Source organism: Thermobia domestica, chromosome 18, assembly GCF_964235325.1.
Source record: "Thermobia domestica chromosome 18, izTheDome1.hap1.1, whole genome shotgun sequence".
NCBI classification, from domain to species: domain Eukaryota; kingdom Metazoa; phylum Arthropoda; class Insecta; order Zygentoma; family Lepismatidae; genus Thermobia; species Thermobia domestica.
In genome coordinates, this window is record NC_137471.1 from 183,261,004 (window position 1) to 183,284,714 (window position 23,711).

A 23,711-nucleotide genomic window follows, 5' to 3' on the forward strand; every position below is an offset into this window, starting at 1 on the left:
GTATTCATAGTTTTCGGGGTCGCTGCGACGAACAGTGACACTTCCGATGCTCTTTACATCCAAATCCAGCCCTTTATGTCCAAAATGAAAAGTATTCTCCCCATGACAAGAACGGATATTCTGTTGGTATTTTATACGTCTAAACACCAACATACCAGTACATATCCATAAATATCGGAATTCTTACAGAACGGCTGTCTGTCTATGGACAGGGATCACAGCAAAAGTAGTCAGAGATATCAACAAGCGTTTTGGGGGGATTGATTCAGCGTCCCGTTAATTTTCTATTCAAATGAGAAGTATGGCAGAAATTAACTATTTCCGGTTTCAATGTTGATCGCCACAGAATAAAAACGATAACAGCGACTAAAAGTATTCTTGAATCGCTTCAGCGTCTGAAGAACAGACATGATGTTCACTCGGATCTCCCTACTGAAACAGAAAATTGTATAAATTTACTTCTACTTCCAGTTTTAATATTGATCAGCAAAGTGCAAAATTACAAAATTTTGATTAATGCCTTTTGAATATGAATTCAGTGTCCCAGGAACAAGTGCTATCTTTAATCTTGTCCCTCTATTGCAATCAAAAGTTACAGGTACTACTTCAACTTTGAGTATTGAATTCGCATAGTTTGGAAGTCTATCGTAGTTCCACACTCAGAAACAAAAGTTACTTAATCTAGGAATATTTTCTTTAATAGGTTTGGGTGCTGTAGTCCATAAACCAACGTGGATGACTGACTGCTCACAAGTCCCATAATCACTTATCTCGACTAAACTTCTTGAACGCCAAGTGAACTTTGTGGTGGACAAACACCGTGCTCGTGGGTTTTCTCGGGGTTCTCCCGTTTCCTCCCACTTTCTTCATTCCACCATTTTCATTCATCTCTCATTATCACCGTCTCCGTTAGCCTCACCGGCATAGCCGTGGGACGTAAAACTTAAAGATTTCATTTCATTTTTAAACTTCTTGAAAAGGAAGGCCCAAATCATCTATGAATATCATCACGGCAGGGATGTAATTGGGCAACATGGTAACGTTGTACCATTTGATATTTTACAACTATATGATATTTGAAGTGAAATTCAAATTACCTACAGATACGAAGCAAACATACAGCAGATTATTATCCATAGCTCGCTGCTTCGCTGGGTCAGAGATCTTCAGTTTTCCTGTACATACTCATCCGATAACCGCAACAATGTCCAGGGGACTCGTTTATTAAAAATAACAATATTTGTAGGCCCGTATCTCACACATCCAAAATGTTACCGGTTTTGAAATGCGCTCGGCTGAAACAAAGGGATCCATTTCGTAAGTCTTAAGTGATTAAAGTTCGAAACTTGTTGCGTAGTACACACAGACATAAGGCTTCAAATACTTAAGAAGTTTGACCACAACCAGATTGGTTCCTCTTCTTATGAGAGTTATTTTCTTCAAACACAGAATGAAAAAAAACAAAACGAACAGTTGCTATTTTGATTCGAAATGAAGAATGATCTACTTTTGACACAGAGGTCTTTTGTCAGTAATTGATGTGGCAACAGAGCACTAAGCATGCTAACGAATCGAGACACGGTTTGAGGAATGAGAGACGAGACGGCTCCTCAAAATCTCGATTCGATCCGAATATCTCGAAAACCTTTACATAATTTTAAAAGTTTTTTCGAAGAAACTATTCACTCAGAAACACCTATCAGCCTTCAAACCAATACCAGCATTTATTACTTTAAAAAGGTACAGGATGCGTAAACTTAATAGGTAGCCTTTCGACAAGTTTTATTTTTCCCCTCATTTCAGTAAAAGTTAATAATTGTATGTCGTGATATTTGATAGCACTTCGAATATAGTTGAGTTGAGTTCATTTTATTTTAGCGTCCCTTTCAGCAGCGAGGCTATATGAGACGTGGACCTACTGATTAACGTGGAATCCGAACCACATCAGCTCCCGCCGGGAATCGAACCCGGGTCTCCCACGCCAAAGGCGCGTACGCTAACCGCTTACTTCGAATATAATAATAATAATAATAATAATAATAATAATAATAATAATAATAATAATAATAATAATAATAATAATAATAATAATAATAATAATAATACTTCATCCAGATTTCTAGTTTGTATAAAACTATTGCGATAAAGTGAACATCTTAATTATCTGAGTGAGTAATTGGCAGTCTATAGTACTTTAACATAGTTTCAGTTATCGCCTTTTCATTCCCCTGAACGCAATAGGCCTACATAATAACATCTGTATTATTAGTTTCTCCAATTATTTTGAGGTTTTAATGTGTTGTAGGGTATCAGGAGTTAAGTAAAATGTATAATGTAATATTTGTTGTATGTCACATATTATGATATGACCCTTGAATACCAAGTGGCCTAACTCCAAAAAAAAAAAAAAAAAAAAAAAAAAAATGAAGAAAATGGAAAAATGCTGACATTTACTTCTATATATAGGCATTTTTTAAGATTTCTATCAAGAGTAAATTATAAAATTATGAATTACATGCTTATGGTTTTAATTGCCAACGTAACATAAATGTGGATTGTTCATGAGGTTTTGAACTTCAATTTTGAGTCCTCGAAAATTTCTATTTTGTGTTAGGCTACTTGGCGTCCAAGAGGTGTACACTGAAAAACATAAAGAAACTACTTTTAAACACAGTAGGACACATCACACATTACCGGCACTCTTTAAACACCTCCAGATGACACATAATGTATGCCATCTCTTTGTTTTCTAACTGTTTGCCGAGAAGCAGTGTTTTAAATACGTCACTGCTTTTAGAAAAGTAACGCTTTTGGACATGCGAAGCACATTTTATAAACACTATTCCATCAATCGTTCCCTCAATATCTGTAGTAAAGCGTTTCAATGGTGTTTTATTTTTTACAGTGCACTGTAAATGGCTTCCTCACTTTATTCTAGTATCATAGTTTGTTCAGGAGCGTGGGAATGTTACATACTCTAAGATGAAACCTGGACAGTTGGTTGGTACACGCTAAGTACGTAGGACCGTTTTCTGAAAGTGAAATAATCTATTAACTTTTTAGGTTTGTCGTGTGTATCCGTATTTGAACCGCTTACTGCAGAAAGCAAACATGTCCGACATTTACACATTTCCTTCTTTTTGAGACTATAATGATTTGTTATATGTCAATGGATAGTTTAGCACCGAAATGACACTTGTCCGCTCAGTAAAAATGGGCATCGCGATGCCTTCAATTTTCCGTTTGCTGTAGAAAGGAAACTTGTCCCGAACGAGTTCCCTATCGGCAGTAAATGAGACTTCGTAGTTTTCCCGTTAGAGGTCACTCCTTCATGCCCAATGATAGGAATTTCGGGATAATACAGAAGAAGCGGAGAAATGATTAAAAGTGCACAGTTTATGACGACCTTCAGCTCATTAAAACTTCCTCGACCAATTCCAACAAGAAGATTTTTATTGTTCAAATGAAAGCGACTGATTTCATTGATTAGAGTTCCTGGTGTATTGAATTTTACAAAATAGCGTGTCTGAGCGATGACTTTTATGGTTAAAAAAAAGTCACTAAACACCTATTGCAGGTTTCAAATGAGAAACGACATGGCCTTGAGTGGGCTTCACACGGAATCAAATTGGCATTGAGCGGTGTTGACAATTCGCGACAAGCAGTTCTGCACGCTGACTTCTCGCGCTACAGCGAATCTTGACAATATCAGAGACGCTACTTAGAAATAATGTACTAGCACATTAACTGCTCACTTTACCAAGTAGAGAAAAGAATTACGAACAAATACGTGAAAACTACATCTTTCTATGTCAACTGGTTGTCATGATAGACGCTTTTAAAGGTTTCCATATAAAACAATTAGTAAAACGAGCGTTGAGTTCCGCGTCTAATTTCCAATGGATTTTGTCTCGATTTGCAAATAGAACTCACAACTTTTATTACAGAATAATCAGAGGTGTAGTCAGCAGGTTGTTCTAGGGAAACATTACTTTCAGGGGGGCAAAGTTTTTACATATTAAAAGCAGATCAAATTACCTCTTTCACAACATGAAAGCATTTTAACTCACCATACATACATACATACATACATACACTATACGCATATAATATTTCCACATTGCTACTTTATCAGAAGATGGATCTTGACAGTACTGAAGTTAGAAACCGGATTGTAAAAAATGAATCAATAAACTGTTCATAAGAAAACAAATGCTGTTTATGGCAATCGGTTTATATGACTTCGTGTTCATGTGGGTTAAAATAGTAAAGAAAAAAGACTTGAAAAAAAATCAACTCAGATATTATTATGCAATAATATACAGAGTTTACGCGGTGTGCGCCCAGAAAGGGAAATGAGAATATAAAGCACATGATTAATTTTAGCTGTTTTAATTAGATACAGAAACTGTACTGATGATGTTTTCTTTTTTTAATTTTCATGCTTTATTATAAACGTCCCTCATTTACATTAACTATTAAATAACTTTATTAAACATATACCAGACAAACCTCATTTCGGGGTTGGAAATAGTTTAGAAAGAGAGGGCCCCTTTGCACCGTAGCTACACCCCTGAGAATAGTAAGCGAACGAATTAAATAATATCAAGCCTCTGATATATATAAAAGCCTTCGTAAGAACAAAGTATGGGAAGTTCGTAGTATTGGTTTGAAGTTCACTTCCAGATACAATAGATACTTCCTTATTCGACAGAAAAAAAAGCAGTATGTTTTGTTTATTTTTTCCTTCACGTTTCACTACGTTACATATAAGCGACCACTCATTCCATCTTTTCCCCTCAAGCAGAGATTCAAAAGCACCAGGCGTCTGAATGATGTCGTAAATTATCGTAACCCAAAACAAACTTGCTTAAGAATCAGACGCATTGTTTTCGTGAGACCTAAGTCAAGCCCAAGAGTGTTAATTGTTGTGAAAACTGATAAGGAACTATGGGGCTAGTTGTGTAGGAACGCAACTTCTCTTCTAGCATAAACAGAATTCATCAGTATCTAGCTTGCTTTCCTTCGTGGTAGTTCGTTTGTTCTCCGAAAACTAGAATTGACAATGTCTTTAAGCAAACCGAGTGCAAGTGCAGGGTTTTCTAAACAAGAAGTGCTTCGAAGTCAAGCTCGGAGAATTATTTTTTATGTTTACAATGTTTATAAGAAATACTCATCACAAGAAGAAAGAAAAAACTTCAAAAAGTGTCAAAGCTCAACAGCACAAGCTTGCGGGATAAATCGAGCCACAGTGTCACGAATCGGCGTGGAGGCAAGAAAGCTGCTTCCCAGTAATATTCCAGTTTTTCTGTCTCCTAGAAAACACAAATGACCTCCCAAAAGGCTCACAATCCTTAATGACTTTGACAAGGACATAGTACGCAGGACTGTTCTTGACTTTTATGACCAAGGCGAATTTCCGACTTTGCAAAAAATTACAAATGCTTTGAAAAGGAAGATTTCCTTTACAGGTTCCAAGTCATCCACTTACAGAATACTCCGGGCTTTAGGTTTCAGGTATAAGAAAACAACCGATGGACGTAAGTTTCTAATGGAGAGGAGTAATATTGTGGCGGCAAGACTAAAATTTCTTCGGAAAATGCATGAAATTCGGACTTCTGGCGACACAAGACCAATATTTTACTTGGACGAGACTTGGGTAAATAAAAATCATTCACATAAGTCAGTTTGGCAAGATATCACAAAAAATGGTGGACTAAAGGTGCCTCCGGGAAAAGGAAGCAGACTTATTGTCTGTCATGTAGGATCTGCAAAAACTGGATTTATACCTGAAAGTAAGTGGATATTTCGGTCTAAATCAACTTCCGACTATCACAAAGAAATGACAAGTGCTACATTTAAGGATTGGTTTTTGAACAGATTTCTAAATTATTTAGAGGAGGGTAGCATTATAATAATGGATAATGCCACATATCATTGAGTCGTCACTAGTAAAATTCCAAATTCATTAACTAGAAAAGATGCCATTGTTGAATGGTTACACCAAAAAAGTGTTGAATTTTCGGTAACAGAAACTAAGGTTGAGCTATTGCAGCGCGTAATGCCGTTCAAAAACCAATCTAAAATGTATTAACTAGACCAACTGGCAAACGAAAATGGATAGTAAGGTTACCACCCTACCATTGTCAATACAACCCAATCGAGCTCATATGGGCTCAAGTAAAGAGACAAGTTGCAACAAAAAATAAGACATTCAAGTTGACAGACGTTGAAAGACTGATAAACGAAGAAATTGATAGCATAACGCAAAAGACTGGCAATCTTGTGTACAACACACAGACAAATTACAAGAAGGTGACTTCATGAAAGAAATAGGACGTGAGTAAATTTTGGAACCCATAATAGTAAATTTACAAGACTCAGATTCAGACAATGACAAAATATTAACTGACATAGACGATAGTGAAAGTAGTGGGGAAGACGAGCCTTTAGCAGCTCCACTGGAGTAGTTAACAGGTAAGTAATTTAGTTGCTATATATACTTTCAGGATGCACAGTCAAAATTCTAGATTTTGCAGGAATAATATTGTTACATTGTGAATAATGTTGCAAATTTATGTGTCATAATCTCAGCTGGAGGAAGAGCGAGAAGGGAAAGGGGAGTTCGCAATCCGGCAACACCGCGCGAAATATCGCGCAGCATTGGCTACTGCCCGTGATGCTTTACATTTGAAACACACAGTAAAAACGACTTTCAACATTTCAAAATAGCATGAGATGTACTTCTCATCTCTAACTCCATATAGTGTTTAGTGTAACACGAATATTGGTGGCTTGATAGTGGATAACTATAGGCTGAGGAACTCTCCTAAACACTCTGTCCTGCCCATAAACAACAAGAAAATGAATGACATAAAAAAAACATTGGTCTACATATTCCAAGAAATGATGCTATTTGGAGTTCAATAGCATCCTGACCCACCACAACGGGAACACATTCTGATGGTAACGATGACTGATTAATTAGTACTTACACAACTCACATATTATTCAGAAATGTTTAACAGTCACGTTTTCTTCCAATAAATGATATATATAAATTTCATGGCCGTTTTCTTTAACCAACTCAATCCACAATTCATTTGAACAATGCATTTAGACCCTACTGCAGAAAGCAAACATGTCCAAAATACAAAACAGTGCACCCCTCTATGCCCTTACTCGATACACAAAATTTGTATGTGCATTTTAATCACGTATACTCTGTCATTAAAGCAAAGTTAAACGTTATGGTGGAAATATCGTAAAGATAGCTTTATTGAGTTTTTTGTTTCTCCTGTAAAATTACGAGATGTGGACATGTTTGCTTTCTGCAGTAAGCGGTTCGTTTAAATCACTGACAAAAGTATCTATCACTTTCCGTTAATATAAGTTTATGTAGACTTCTTTCCTTACTGACTTGACAACAATTCTGTGTATCGTTGAAGGAGATATGCTTGTAGTCAATTTTTGTTTTCCGAAATTGAAGTGTTTCGTCGCAAGCAGTATTTCATTTACTGTAATTAACTCGTTGAAAAATAACGAATAAATTAACCTATTAAAGGTTTGCTAATTTTATATTTAATGAATAAAGCTTTTTAGGAGTTAATTCTTAATAGATAATCGCTAAAAAAATTGCTAACGATTAAACAATTAATCGCTATTTTTTTACAATAAAAGATGAGAAATAGATGTTCTACAAATGCTTTTCAAACATTACATGGGCAGTCCATGACCATGACAGTAATTTTGAGGTTTTTGAAAGTGAATTTTTTAACCTCAATTTGCCTTGGAAATCTGTGTCACTGTTTCCTCTCTCAAAGAAGGAAAAAGCAGTTGCTTTAATAGGTCTTAAACGCGCCAAAGAGTCTTGAAGGGCAACGAAAGTTTCATGTTTAACCACGGGATTGTTTGAGATTTCCATCTCCCTTCGATTTTTCTCTCTTTGCAGTTCAGCAGTTACTTTAAAATGAAACGAAATTAAATCTCTAACGAGGGAACTTATCCAAGTGTAACTCTGACTTCGACTCGCGACTATGGCCGTTGGATACTTTGTCCCAAAAGAACATAACACGAAAAGGGATACATCCTCGATCGCAACCGTTGCGGAGATATAAGCGTGAAAAGTTATAAATTAAGCTCCATACTATACATTACAAACTCAGATTTTTCGGAGACGGTCGGGTAAGGAAACTCAGCGAAAACATATCAAATTAGTGTGGGGAGCACAGCACCTTTTGAATGAAAAATTTGTGTCCCCGGGGCACTCACAGGGTCCCAGGCGGGGTCCAACTCAAAATTTGCAAATAGAACCGGGGGGTCAAGTAAGTAGTCATTGCATGACTTGGCCTAACTTTGGACTTTGACCCCGACCTTTATGACGTCATAGGTCAAAGGTCAATGACCTTGGCCCGGGGTCAATGACCTAGGGGTACATAGGACCACCCCCTCTAAATTTTGGCAGGGGTACCATGGCCCACCCCCTAAATTTTGGCAGGGGTACATAGGACCACCCCCCTTAAATTTTGGAAATTGCCAAATTTAAAAATTTGGTATGGTAGCCTAGGACCATAGTATGTACCTCTATCCGTATTGGGGGTCTATGTCGTTCCCTTTCATGGGTAAAAAATTGCCAAAAAGTCAAATTTCGGGGGTTTTTGACCTAATTTATCCCCTTGGATGAGGTGTTATTACCCTATATAGTTATATGGGCGTATACAGGGGTCCATTCCCTTTCATAAGACATGGGTATATTAATGCACCCCTTGAAAAATTTGGGAGGGGTACCTTGGCCCACCCCTTAAATTTTGGAAATTGACCAATTTAAACATTGGGTATTATAGTACAGGACCCTAATATGTATTATAATAAATTTGGGTGGTCCACCTCGTTCCCTTCTAGGGGTACAAAATTGCCAAAATATAAACGTAAGCAATACGTAGTACCACGTGTTTGGTTTTTGGTCGATTTTATCCCCTTTGATGAGGTGTTATTATCCTATATACGTGTAGTTATATGGTCATGTATAGGGGTCCATTACCTTTAATAAGATATGGGTATATTTGTACACTCCTTTAAAAATTTGGGAGGGGTACCTTGGCCCACCCCTTAAATTTTGGAAATTGACCAATTTAAACATTGGGTATTATAGTACAGGACCCTAATATGTATTATGATAAATTTGGGTGGTCCACCTCGTTCCCTTCTAGGGGTACAAAATTGCCAAAATATAAACGTAAGCAATACGTTGTACCACGTGTTTGGTTTTGACCTAAGTTATCCCCTTGGATGAGGTCCTATTACCTTATATGGTTATATGGTTATGTATAGGGGTCCATTCCCTATCATAAGACATAGGTACATTTGTGCACTCCTTTAAAAATTTGTGAGGGGTACCTTGGCCCACCCCTTAAATTTTAGAAATTGCTCATTTTATATATTTGGTATTATAGTACTGGACCCTAACATGTATTATGATAAATTTGGGTGGTCCACCTCGTTCCCTTTTAGGGGTACAAAATTGCCAAATTTTAGTACAACCACGTGTTTGTTTTGGCTCAATTTATCCCCTTGGATGAGGTCCTATTACCTTATATGATTATATGGTTATGTATATTGGTCCATTCCCTATTATAAGACATGGGTATATTGATGCACCCAGGGAGGGGTACCTTGGCCCATCTCTTTATTTTGGAAATTGCCCAATTTAAACATTTGGTATAATAGTATAAGACCCTAATATATATTATGATAAATTTGGGTGGTCCATCTCGTTCCCTTTCATGGGTACGAAATTGCCAAATTTTAGTACAACCACGTGTTTCGTTTTTCACCTAATTTATTCACTTGGATGAGGTCCTATTACCTAATATGATTATATGGTCATGTATAGGGGTCCATTTTCTATCATAAGACATAGGTACATTGATGCACCCCAGGAGGGGTACCATAGCCAATCCCTTAAATTTTGGAAATTTTTCAATTTAAGCATTCGCTATCATAGTACATGACCTCAATATGTATCATGATAAATTTGGGTGGTCCACCTTGTTCCCTTTCATGAGTAAAAAAAAATGCCAAAATATAAACATAAGCAATATGTTGCATCACGTGTTTGGTTTTTGGCCCAATTTATCCCGTTTGATGCGGTCTTATACCGTATATGGTCATATGGTCATGTATATAGGTTCATTTCCTATCATAAGACATGAGTACATTGATGCACCCTTTAAAAATTTGGGAGGGGTATCTTGACTCATCCACTCAGTTTTAGAAATTGTTTAGTATAAGCATTTGGTATCTTCGTACAGGTCTTCAATATGTACCACTATAAATTTGGATGGTCCACATCGTTCCCTTTCATGGGTAAAGAACTACCAAAAATCAAATTTCGGAGGTTATTGACCCCTATTTAGCACGTTATATGGTTTATTACCTTTATATGTTTATGTTCTCTTTTAAATTTGGGAATTATCAAATAACAACATTCGGTAAACGTTTTCTAGGACCCATTGGTGTTCCTCTTATGGCCAAATATTCAAAATTTAAAGGTTATTGACCGGCTTTATTATTAAATGCGTACAGGATTTATTACTTTTTCATAAGACATAGGTGTATTTGTGTACCAATCTTAAATTTTGGAAGGGGTACATTTCTTATTGTCATATCAATAATTGGTAATTGTTCTTAAAATTGGATAGTATCTCATTCATTGGGTAAATCATTATGATCACGTGATCAGTTATTGACCTATGATGAGATTAGGAGTCCAGGACATTGGTACATTTAAACTTTGTAGGATAATTTGAGAATGCGTCATTGGTATTGATTATTACAGCCAAATATAAACGTAAGCAATACGATGTACCACGTGATTGACCTTGATGAGGTAGTGTACAGGGATACATAGCTAACCTTATTGAATCTTATGACTCATAGTCTTAAGGGAATACATGCTACAACACTAACTAACTAACTAACTAACTCTATGGCCTATGGAACCCGGAGGTTCAATGCCGCGTTCACAAAAGCTCTCCACTGACTTCTATCCTTAGCTAATTGCATCCAGTTTCTACTTTGTATTCCTATCTCTGCGAGATCCATCTTAATATTGTCCTCCCATCTGCGCCTAGGTCTTCCTAATGGTCGTTTTCCGATTGGTCTTCCAGTCAAGACTTTGAAAGCGTTTTTACTTTCTTCCATTCTAGCTACATGACCCGCCCACCTAAGCCTCCTAGACTTGACGACCCTAACAATGTTGGGTAAACCGTATAAACTATGTAGTTCCTCGTTATGAAGCTTCCGCCATTCCCCATTCTCGTTCCTCTTGGGTCCGAATATTCTTCTCAGGATCCTGTTCTCAAATACTTTCAGTCTATGTTCTTCCCTCAGAGTAAGCGACCATGTTTCACAACCATACAGAACAACAGGCATGATTATCGTTTTATATATTTTAAGCTTCAAATTCCTCGACAGAATTCGCGACGACAAGAGGTTTTGAACCGAATAGTAACACGAATTCCCTGCTTTTAGTCGACATTGCTTTAACACTGGCAAAGTTATTGTTGATGCAATTTGATTGGTTGATCACTATCTTTCGTGCAATCTGATTGGCTGATCACTATCTTTCGTGCAATCTGATTGGTTGCTGATTTTCAAATCTTTGCTGCATTCAGTTTTGTTTTAACATTTAAAAAGTTTGAAACTTTGGTTTGACATTTTTTCGTTTGATATTTTTAGTTTAAAAATTTTTGTTTCGAAATTTTTTGTTTGAAAATTTTGTTTCAAAATTTTGTTTGAAACTTTTCGTTTGAAATTTTTGTTTGAAATTTGTTTCAAAATTTTTTGTTTGAAAATTTTGTTTAAAATTTTTTGTTTAAAATTTTTCGTTTCCAAATTTTTTGTTTGAAATTTTTGTTGCAAAATTTTGTTTGAAAATTTTTTGTTCGAAATTTTTTGTTTAAATTTTTTTTGTTTCGAAAGTTTTGTTTGAAATTTTTTGTTTGAAACTTTGGTTTGACATTTTTAAAAGTTTGTGCACTCATTAGTAAAGAACCGGAACTGTTAGAACTAAAACCTCTGGCAACATTGTGGTGCAATAGTACACATCAGAATATGGGGTTGTACTTGAAATGAAAAAACACAATTCATTGAAATGGATCATTTTATTACACTCCACATACGTCCATGCCAGATAGTGGTTCTGGATATTGTCGATACAATGTATTTTGAACTTCTTGCACTAGTTTGTCTTTAGCATATAATTTTAATTCCAATTGAAGTCTTTTAAGGTCTAATGCAATATCAATTGGTGGAAACTCAATGTCCATTTGATCACAAATAAACTGTTTATCAATGCAGGTATGCACCCACGAACGATGTTGACAACCATCACAATATCTAGATACATGTTGTACAATATGCATAACACATTTTTCAAAATAGTACTTTTTCAGGAATATACTAGTTTTGTTGCACACTTCCACTGCATGTTTCACACACTGAAATACGCTGATGAATTTGTTCCATTCCGTTTGTGTTAGATACACCATGTTGCGAGGGACATGAAATGTACTCTTTTTACGTAACAGCACCATCTTCTCTTCGAGGACTGTACGCAGCACCACTTCATGATTTAAGCCTAATGATTTGACTATGGTCACATTTAGCTCATCATGAAAATAATCGTTCATTTGGTCGATTCGTAAACAATATTTGCCATTCTTCACAGGTCAGTTGTACACCAAATTGTTCTGTTTTGCCCAATCGAATCACAGGTTCAAATGTTCTAGCACTGATACCAATCATCACATGTTTTGTTTGAAATATATTTATTGGATAATAGCTTGCGAAGATGAACTCTTTATCGTTAGAAGTACACATCTTTCCTCCTGAAAAGCACTTGCTCAAATGATTTCGTGGGATGACACTGTATTGGTTGATTTATAGAGCTACGGCTGACGTCATTGGAAAGGAATGTGCTGACGTTTGAATTTATGGTTTCATCACAGTTGCTGACGTCATGCTGACCAACCAAATTCATACAACTATGTCTGATGTGCTGATTCATGATTTCATCACAATTGCTGACGAATCTGGCTGTGTACTAAATTCAAATTGATGACGTCGACCCAAGAATCCTTTGTAACATAAAGATAGAGATCCAGTATTTAAGAAACGCAGCAGTTCTTCTTGTTTTGATGCTTCCATGGGTAAATATCTTGCTGGTAAAATTATATTCTTATCATTTTCAAGCTTCACTACGATTCTTAATCCAAACTTTGTAGGGATCATTTGGCTAGCTAAGATTCTATAAGGTACATTCTGTTGTAAATCAGTAATCTTGGTAAATGATTTCATCACATCACGTGTGTTTAGAAACTGCAGACAAGTAGCCATGATGAAGTTATCATGAATACTAACTCGAACGATACTTATATATGATGCAAAACTGATGAAGTTGCATTATCATGTTCTGACGTGTACTATTGCACCACAATGTTGCCAGAGGTTTTAGTTCTAAACAGTTCCGGTTCTTTACTAAAAAGTGCACAAACTTTTAAAAATGTCAAACCAAACTTTGAAACAAAATTTCAAACAAAACTTTCGAAACAAAAATTTTCAAACAAAAAAATTTCAAACCAAATTTTGAAAAAACAAAATTCCAAACAAAAGAATTTTAAACAAAAAAAATTGGAAACGAAATTTTCAAACGAAAAATTTTAAACAAAAAATTTTCAAACAAAATTTTGCAAAAAAATTAAAAATTTTCAAAAAAAATTTCAAACAAAAAATTTTGAAACAAATTTCAAACAAAATTCTGAAACAAAAAAAATTCAAACACAAATTTGAAACAAGAGTTTTCTAACAAAAACTTTCAATCAAAAAAATTTCACGTTTCACGGTTAACCGTCAAACTTTATCCGGTTTTTAACTATTCGATTAACAAATAAACGGTTTTGATCATATTTATCAGTGAGTGCAAAATGTTGAACGAAACCAAGATTTTTAAATGTTAAACAAAACTTAAAACTGAATGCAGCAAAGATTTGAAAATCAGCAACCAATCAGATTGCACGAAAGATAGTGATCAGCCAATCAGATTCCACGAAAGATAGTGATCAACCAATCAAATTGCATCAACAATAACTTTGCCAGTGTTGTAGCATGTATTCCCTTAAGACTATGAGTCATAAGATTCAATAAGGTTAGCTATGTATCCCTGTACACTACCTCATCAAGGTCAATCACGTGGTACATCGTATTGCTTACGTTTATATTTGGCTGTAATAATCAATACCAATGACGCATTCTCAAATTATCCTACAAAGTTTAAATGTACCAATGTCCTGGACTCCTAATCTCATCATAGGTCAATAACTGATCACGTGATCATAATGATTTACCCAATGAATGAGATACTATCCAATTTTAAGAACAATTACCAATTATTGATATGACAATAAGAAATGTACCCCTTCCAAAATTTAAGATTGGTACACAAATACACCTATGTCTTATGAAAAAGTAATAAATCCTGTACGCATTTAATAATAAAGCCGGTCAATAACCTTTAAATTTTGAATATTTGGCCATAAGAGGAACACCAATGGGTCCTAGAAAACGTTTACCGAATGTTGTTATTTGATAATTCCCAAATTTAAAAGAGAACATAAACATATAAAGGTAATAAACCATATAACGTGCTAAATAGGGGTCAATAACCTCCGAAATTTGATTTTTGGTAGTTCTTTACCCATGAAAGGGAACGATGTGGACCATCCAAATTTATAGTGGTACATATTGAAGACCTGTACGAAGATACCAAATGCTTATACTAAACAATTTCTAAAACTGAGTGGATGAGTCAAGATACCCCTCCCAAATTTTTAAAGGGTGCATCAATGTACTCATGTCTTATGATAGGAAATGAACCTATATACATGACCATATGACCATATACGGTATAAGACCGCATCAAACGGGATAAATTGGGCCAAAAACCAAACACGTGATGCAACATATTGCTTATGTTTATATTTTGGCATTTTTTTTTTTTACTCATGAAAGGGAACAAGGTGGACCACCCAAATTTATCATGATACATATTGAGGTCATGTACTATGATAGCGAATGCTTAAATTGAAAAATTTCCAAAATTTAAGGGATTGGCTATGGTACCCCTCCTGGGGTGCATCAATGTACCTATGTCTTATGATAGAAAATGGACCCCTATACATGACCATATAATCATATTAGGTAATAGGACCTCATCCAAGTGAATAAATTAGGTGAAAAACGAAACACGTGGTTGTACTAAAATTTGGCAATTTCGTACCCATGAAAGGGAACGAGATGGACCACCCAAATTTATCATAATATATATTAGGGTCTTATACTATTATACCAAATGTTTAAATTGGGCAATTTCCAAAATAAAGAGATGGGCCAAGGTACCCCTCCCTGGGTGCATCAATATACCCATGTCTTATAATAGGGAATGGACCAATATACATAACCATATAATCATATAAGGTAATAGGACCTCATCCAAGGGGATAAATTGAGCCAAAACAAACACGTGGTTGTACTAAAATTTGGCAATTTTGTACCCCTAAAAGGGAACGAGGTGGACCACCCAAATTTATCATAATACATGTTAGGGTCCAGTACTATAATACCAAATATATAAAATGAGCAATTTCTAAAATTTAAGGGGTGGGCCAAGGACCCCTCACAAATTTTTAAAGGAGTGCACAAAAGTACCTATGTCTTATGATAGGGAATGGACCCCTATACATAACCATATAACCATATAAGGTAATAGGACCTCATCCAAGGGGATAACTTAGGTCAAAACCAACACGTGGTACAACGTATTGCTTACGTTTATATTTTGGCAATTTTGTACCCCTAAAAGGGAACGAGGTGGACCACCCAAATTTATCATAATACATGTTAAGGTCCAGTACTATAATACCAAATATATAAAATGAGCAATTTCTAAAATTTATGGGGTGGGCCAAAGTACCCCTCCCAAATTTTTAAAGGAGTGTACAAATGTACCTATGTCTTATGATAGGGAATAGACCCCTATACATAACCATATAACCATATAAGGTAATAGAACCTCATCCAAGAGGATAAATTGGGCCAAAAGATCAAACACGTGGTACAACGTATTGCTTACGTTTATATTTTGGCAATTTTGTACCCCTAGAAGGGAACGAGGTGGACCACCCAAATTTATTATAATACATGTTAGGGTCCAGTACTATAATACCAAATATATAAGATGAGCAATTTCCAAAATTTAAGGGGTGGGCCAAAGTAACCCTCCCAAATTTTTAAAGGAGTGTACAAATATACCCATATCTTATGAAAGGGAATGGACCCCTATACATGACCATATAACTATATAGATTAATAACACCTCATCAAAGGGGATAAAATCGACCAAAAACCAAACACGTGGTACTACGTATTGCTTACGTTTATATTTTGGCAATTTTGTACCCCTAGAAGGGAACGAGGTGGACCACCCAAATTTATCATAATACATATTAGGGTCCTGTACTATAATACCCAATGTTTAAATTGGTCAATTTCCAAAATTTAAGGGGTGGGCCAAGGTACCCCTCCCAAATTTTTCAAGGGGTGCATTAATATACCCATGTCTTATGAAAGGGAATGGACCCCTGTATACGCCCATATAACTATATAGGGTAATAACACCTCATCCAAGGGGATAAATTAGGTCAAAAACCCCCGAAATTTGACTTTTTGGCAATTTTTTACCCATGAAAGGGAACGACATAGACCCCCAATACGGATAGAGGTACATACTATGGTCCTAGGCTACCATACCAAATTTTTAAATTTGGCAATTTCCAAAATTTAAGGGGGGTGGTCTTATGTACCCCTGCCAAAATTTAGGGGGTGGGCCATGGTACCCCTGCCAAAATTTAGAGGGGGTGGTCCTATGTACCCCTAGGTCATTGACCCCGGGCCAAGGTCATTGACCTTTGACCTATGACGTCATAAAGGTCGGGGTCAAAGTCCAAAGTTAGGCCAAGTCATGCAATTACTACTCAAGTAGCATATTGTATGAAAGCTATTGTTAAATAAAAGAAGATAGAACAAACCTCAACTCTCTACGATAACCCTGTGCAAACGGGCAACTGGTCAAAATGTCAATACAACCTACATCAGATAATATATGGCCACGCTTCTAAATCCGTTAAGTTGCGACAATAATAAAACAGAAAAACACGTTTGAAAGTGTAAGGTATTGAAGTAAAGCAAATTGCTGCAGTCTCTCTCTCTCAAAAGCACACTCCGATATATTTTATTTCTGCACCATTATTCCAGTTTTCTCCAACCCCACTCCTCTCCAAGTTCCCTCACGGTTTCAAGGTTATTCCTTTTCGCCTTTACCATCATCTTTCTCGTTCAGCAAATCCCCCGATAGAAATTTCACAGTGCAATATGTGAATTTGGGATCCCGATTCGCGAAGCATATACCGTTGCCTTTTGACCTTCTCACCTTCCACGACGATTGCGATTGAGAATGTATCCTTTCTCTTCTAGGAAACGAAATCCAATGGTCATGATTATTCTATGGTCCATTGGTCATTCGAAGTCACACTTATACTTGGATAAGGTCCGTTGTGCGACTCTGTGAGAGACTCTGCAGCAATTTCCTTTACTTCAATACCTTACACTTTCAAACGTGTTTTTCTGTTGTATTATTGTCGCAACTTAACGGATTTAGAAGCGTGGGCATAGATTTTCTGATGTAGGTTGTATTGACATTTTGACCAGTCGCCCGTTTACACAGGGTTATCGTAGAGAGTTGAGATTTGTTCTATCTTCTTTAATTAACAATAGCTTTCATACAATATCCTACTTGACCTTCGGTTCCATTTGCAAATTTCGAGTTGGACCCCGCCTGGGACCCTGTGAGTGCCCCGGGGACACAAATGTTTCATTCAAAAGATTCTGTGCTCCCCACACTAATTTGATATGTATTTCCTGAGTTTCCTTACTCGACCGTTTGCGAAAAATTTAACCCGGAATCTGAGTTTGTAATGTATAGTATGGAGCTCAATTTCTAACTTTTCACGGTTATATCTCCGCAACGGCTGCGATCGAGAATGTATCCCTTTTCGTGTTATGTTCTTTTGGAACAAGGTATCCAACGGCCATAGTCTCGACTCGAAGCCAGAGTTGCACTTGGATAGGTTCCATTGTAAGTTTTATATCCAACAGTTCTACCGGCTAAAGAACACAGTGACGATGAAATAATCAATGAAAGTGGTGGAATGAAGAAGATGGGAGGAAAAGGGAGAATCCCGAGAAAAGCCACGCACACGGTATTTGTCCACAACAAAGCTCACACGGCGCGAGTTGGGATCGAACCAAGAACCCCATGCGCCAGAGGTGAATTCTCTACCATTGAGCCATTGCGGCCCCAGCAGTCACTTTACTTCGCAATTTAGTGGAAGACCGTACAACATGGAAGCTCTCAGTTGCAACCAGTCACCTGCCAATAACGACAACTCACCTATAATGATGATGATTATGATGATCCTACTAACTGCAACAGAAACAAGTATCGTTTTACTTGCTATTCATTTATAGTTGTAATACTTTTGAAAGAAATATAGAATTCCTAAGCATACAATGAAATATCAACAATGAATCAGCAGCAGTAAATATCAGAGTTCCAGTGCGTATCAATCACCAGAAAACATCACATTTGCACACATTTCTCGTGCAGAAGCCATATATTTTAGTAGTATCCGTACATTTTGTTAACCTCTGTACATACATATGGGCCATATAATCACGGATGTCAAAATTCTACTTGTCATAAATACTTGTTGATTTTGTCTCTCAACATCCCTCTCAAAAATGTATTCATTATGTATTACTTGTACTCATGAAACTTCGTTAATCCCATAAATATCAGCATGTATAGGGCCTAATAATTGCGAATCATGACTTGTAGGTTTACTTTTAGCACACCACTAGAAAGAATTGTTGAAAAATTATATTTTTTTTTTTTTGGTAATTTCCTTCTTATTGCCTCCTAAAAGATTTGCGCTGGGCGACATAAAAATATCTCACTTGGCATAAATGATGTTGAAGAAGGCCACGTTAAATAATTGTTCAAAAATCATGTTTCCTTCACAAATCATCTTCTTTTCCTCCAAAATATTTGCATTTGGCGACATGATAATACCCCACTTAGCATAAATTAAGTTCAAGGGGATTACTAAAATAATATTTCAATAATACAGACCAACCTGTGCTAGGTGGTAATTAAATTCACGAATGCTATCTAACCGAGTCAGAGTAGGGGAAAGCTGGTGGGCCCACGCTGGTGCTTACGTAGAGAGCAGGCACGTTAGCGATTGTGAGTATATACAAAAGTGACTATTTAGACGAAATCACATACTAACTTCCCTAGCTGACCGTCACAACAATTGCATACTTGCCTTATAGTTTCACACTGCCAATCTTGGTAAATGTTAGCGTCTTTGTTCCAGTTCTTGACTCGGATGATGTCGATAAATCTGGTTCTCTTTCAAGGAAGAACCTTCTTGTTTATTTCTTTATTTTCTTTTATTATATCTAACAACTTCATAGGCCTATTCACTACGGTCTCACGTTTGAACATAAATTCAGATAGGTATAAGGCTTTTCTAATCTTTTCCAATTCAAAAAAAAAATCAGCTAATTTGCCCATTTTCTCCCATTTTTCCTACTCCAATTTTGCTCAAAAATTGTGCTTTTAACAACGAAAACGTTCAACTCATTTCGCATTTGTTTTCCTACAATAACGTAGGCAGCCAAGAATCATGGCATTCGTTTCGTATTTGTTTTCCCACAATGCTCTTAACGGGTCCGAATTTTGCCCCAATGCGAGTCTTTGACGCCATACAATAATGGATTGCACTACACTGCAACGAGATTTCAGATATGTTCATGTGGCACTTTGTGCTTTAATAAGTTCCATTTCATTCTGTTACCTGCACAAATTTGCTGTTTATAAAGATGTTTTTTCATGCAAAGTATAGAATTTTACCTGTAAATTTTGCAAAATGTATTATGTCAAAACTAAACCAGCACCTATCATGATTACATGTAAGGGCCTATGTTTACCAGAAGGGGTCCAGCTCTTTTTTTCTAAAGATGTTACAATTTTGGTCATTTATTTATTTATTTATTTATTTATTTATTTATTTATTTATTTAACAATCACCAGATACAGCTCCGAGGCCATTTTACACTGGATATCCAACAACAACAATAACAATGGAAAGGATTTTGGAGGGTATCGGCCAGGGCCTGTTTAGTAGGTACCATCCCGGCATTTGCCTGGTAGGACTGAGGGAAACCCTGGAAAACCTCAGTCAGGATGGTCGGCAGCGGGATTCGAACCCACGACCTCCCGAATACGAAGCCAACGCTCTACCACTTGTAGCTCAAGTGGTAGAGCGTTGGCTTCGTATTCGGGAGGTCGTGGGTTCGAATCCCGCTGCCGACCATCCTGACTGAGGTTTTCCAGGGTTTCCCTCAGTCCTACCAGGCAAATGCCGGGATGGTACCTACTAAACAGGCCCTGGCCGATACCCTCCAAAATCCTTTCCATTGTTATTGTTGTTGTTGGATATCCAGTGTAAAATGGCCTCGGAGCTGTATCTGGTGATTGTTAAATAAATAAATAAATAAATAAATAAATAAATAAATGACCAAAATTGTAACATCTTTAGAAAAAAAGAGCTGGACCCCTTCTGGTAAACATAGGCCCTTACATGTAATCATGATAGGTGCTGGTTTAGTTTTGACATAATACATTTTGCAAAATTTACAGGTAAAATTCTATACTTTGCATGAAAAGACATCTCTGTTCACATTAGGTTAGTTTAGGTTAGTGTAAGAAAGTTTAGGTTAGGCTAGGTTAGTTTATGCAGGGATCAGCATAATTTTCCAAAAAAATTATAGAATTTCGCTTACTTCTACTAATATTAGGTTAGTTCAGGTTAACTTAAGTTGGTTTAGGTTAGATTAGATTTGTTTACGTTATGTAGACCACTTTGTGCTTCTGGACCCCTTCTGGTAAACATACTCCCATGTATCATCATCACTATTGGCATATTGCAATGCTTACTTGTCCTGTGAATATTAGCACAAATGAGATCATATATAGGTCAATGTTCCGTTAAGGGGGTCCAGTGCCTTTGACACTACTTCCTTCTATTGATTTTCGTTTGATTACATAATATAACGTTATATAGGTTAGGTTAGGTTAAGTTAGGTCAGGTTAGGTTAGGTTAGGTTAGCTTAGTTTAAGGGGATCCAGTGTAGTTTTGGACCCCCTTAGCGGAACATGGACCCATGTATATTGATTGTTATTAAAATAGCAATATATAATTTTTTGAGGTGCAAATTTATTTCATTAGCACCATTTGATTTTCCATTCGTAAAAATCATAGCTTTTGCCGAGAAGATATATGAATAATAATGATCTGTAATGAGGTACTACTGTAATGATATATAATTACTACTCAAGGCATATGCTGGATTGTATCGTAAATAATAATTGGCATACATGGATTTAAAAGATTAAACAAATTAGCATCGAAGTAATTTTGGCATTATAACTACCTCAGAATTTACATTAATGCACCATTCAGCAATAATAATTTAGTTAACGCATTTCTATAAAACTTACATACATATTGAGCAGAACTAATTGAAGAAATATCACAAGAATAGGTTATAAACTGTTATTTACCCTTATATCACGATTTACGAGGGTTTTTTTCTTGTAAGTTTAGTGTTACTTATACTATGACCCATCAACGAAGAATTAAATTCATTTTTTAAACATTTCAAGAGAACGAAAATAGCAGAAAGCAGATAATGTAAGAGATGAAAAATGTCCCAAAACCTCATGCTATTTGAAATAAACACAATCATTTCCAAAGTATCAAGCACTTAGAATTGCCAATAGACAAAATAATAACATATAAACATTAACAGAATGAACAACAAACATTGACAACCACCAAATATATGCAAACAATAAAATATCTTTCGGTGCAGATTCACAAAGTTAGGGCCATGTTCAAATAATAAAATTTCAGAAATACCTATAAAATTTACAAATCAACAATAAATAGGAAATTGTGTAAAGTAATTATGTACAATATTAATCCGTTTGGTGCAGACCTACTTCAGATACACCAAAAGTTATATAACGACATACACACACCATAAAACGGTTGGTTACAAGCTATATAAACCAACGGATGGTAATTAAAGTGTGTTTTCACCACCTCTTGCGCGTCTAGCAGCCTATGGCTTTGATTCAAGTAGGGCTAAAACACAAATATTATTGTCAACTGCTCGAATGGCCAGAACGATACAAAAGAGATGAAGGGTGTCGAAGTTATTTATCTCGAGGGTCTGCATCCTCAGTGTCAGTCGCACGCGCCGCGGGTCACATTCCGCGGATAGAGACATTTTAGTTTTCTTAGAACTGATAAAAGAGTTTGCGCTGTAAAACATACATGCGCAATTGTCAAAAATGTGGGAAAGAAAATATGAAACAGTTTAATATCGCTTCAAAACAAAATACACATTAAAATTAAGATATAGGCCTATAAATAAATATTGCGGAGTGAGACTCCGCACGCGTGCCTTGATGTTACAATTGACCAGCCGTGCTATGGAGGGTTAAATAGCTGTTGCTATCTTTAATCAATAACATAAAAGTAAATAATAAATATGCGCCGGTATACAACCTTCTGCCTTGAAATTTTAATAATTCTCATACTGTCGGGTCCTTGCTTTATCAGATAATGAAACAAAAAGAAGCAATACCAGCTCAAAAAAAAAGTTTTTTAATTATTATATTCTGCTCTCCTTACGTTGATAATTCTTGAAGAGACAAATACGACATAAATTTATTCTTTCTAATTATGTTTTGAACAGTCAAAAAGGGCTGCTAAGTAGTCCAGAGAATGACTTCGTGATATTTTTGTTCGGCAGACACAGATTGAATATCCGCCAAGAGTACTTAGAAAGAGATGACTGGAAATTCTGATGACTGATGGCGCAACTGGTGGAGCGACCAGTGGACGGAGCACGTGGCGGGGCATTGAAGTACATAGAGCCTATTACACTAGGGCAACTGGTGGCGCCACCAAGAAATTGGTGGTCGGCTGGTTGCCGAGCTCAGCAACTGCCCGGGCAACCATTGGTGGCGCCACAAGTAGCGCCAAAAGTAGCAGGTTCAAGAGTTGTTTGATCATTGGTGCTCGCTCTGTGACTCATCAGACCGCAATATATTATCACTATGTGTGGTGTTCTTCTTTGATTCGCTAGAAAATGGCAAGTGAAAATGAAGGTGGTGGCGGAAATGTAATGAAGAAAACCAGAGGAGAAGATAAAATGCACTAATTAAGAAAACTGATAGGCCTTTGAAGTTTAAGTATCTGATTTTAGGTACTGAAGTAGTGTCTTCATTATTCGATTAAAGAAGAACCAATAAAGCTCTTTCCTTCGTTTTTCGTTTGCTTTTTCGATTCTAGAGACATTGTAAAACACTTACGTATGGTTTCATGCCTTTCTGCGTCCACACGTAAGAGGTGATTACGTCTTAACTTTAAAAAACTACTTTTTGTTACGTATATTTT

The 23,711-nt window shown here is 36.3% G+C and overlaps 1 protein-coding gene across 3 annotated transcripts in view; it reads right to left on the reverse strand.

Moving 5' to 3' along the window:
• Positions 1-23,711, reverse strand: part of Hexo2 (beta-hexosaminidase 2) — a 126,323-nt gene that overhangs the window by 21,100 nt on the left and 81,512 nt on the right. Inside the window, exon 1 of one of the 3 annotated variants that reach the window (XM_081746868.1) lies at positions 21,743-21,948. The exons of 1 other annotated variant lie outside the window; for it this stretch is intronic. In XM_081746868.1, the coding sequence (XP_081602994.1) occupies positions 21,743-21,744 (2 nt within the window). In that variant the 5' untranslated portion in view covers positions 21,745-21,948. Of the gene's footprint in view, positions 1-21,742; positions 21,949-23,711 lie in introns of those variants that run through there. One more of the 3 variants, XM_081746870.1, reaches the window with a different exon arrangement.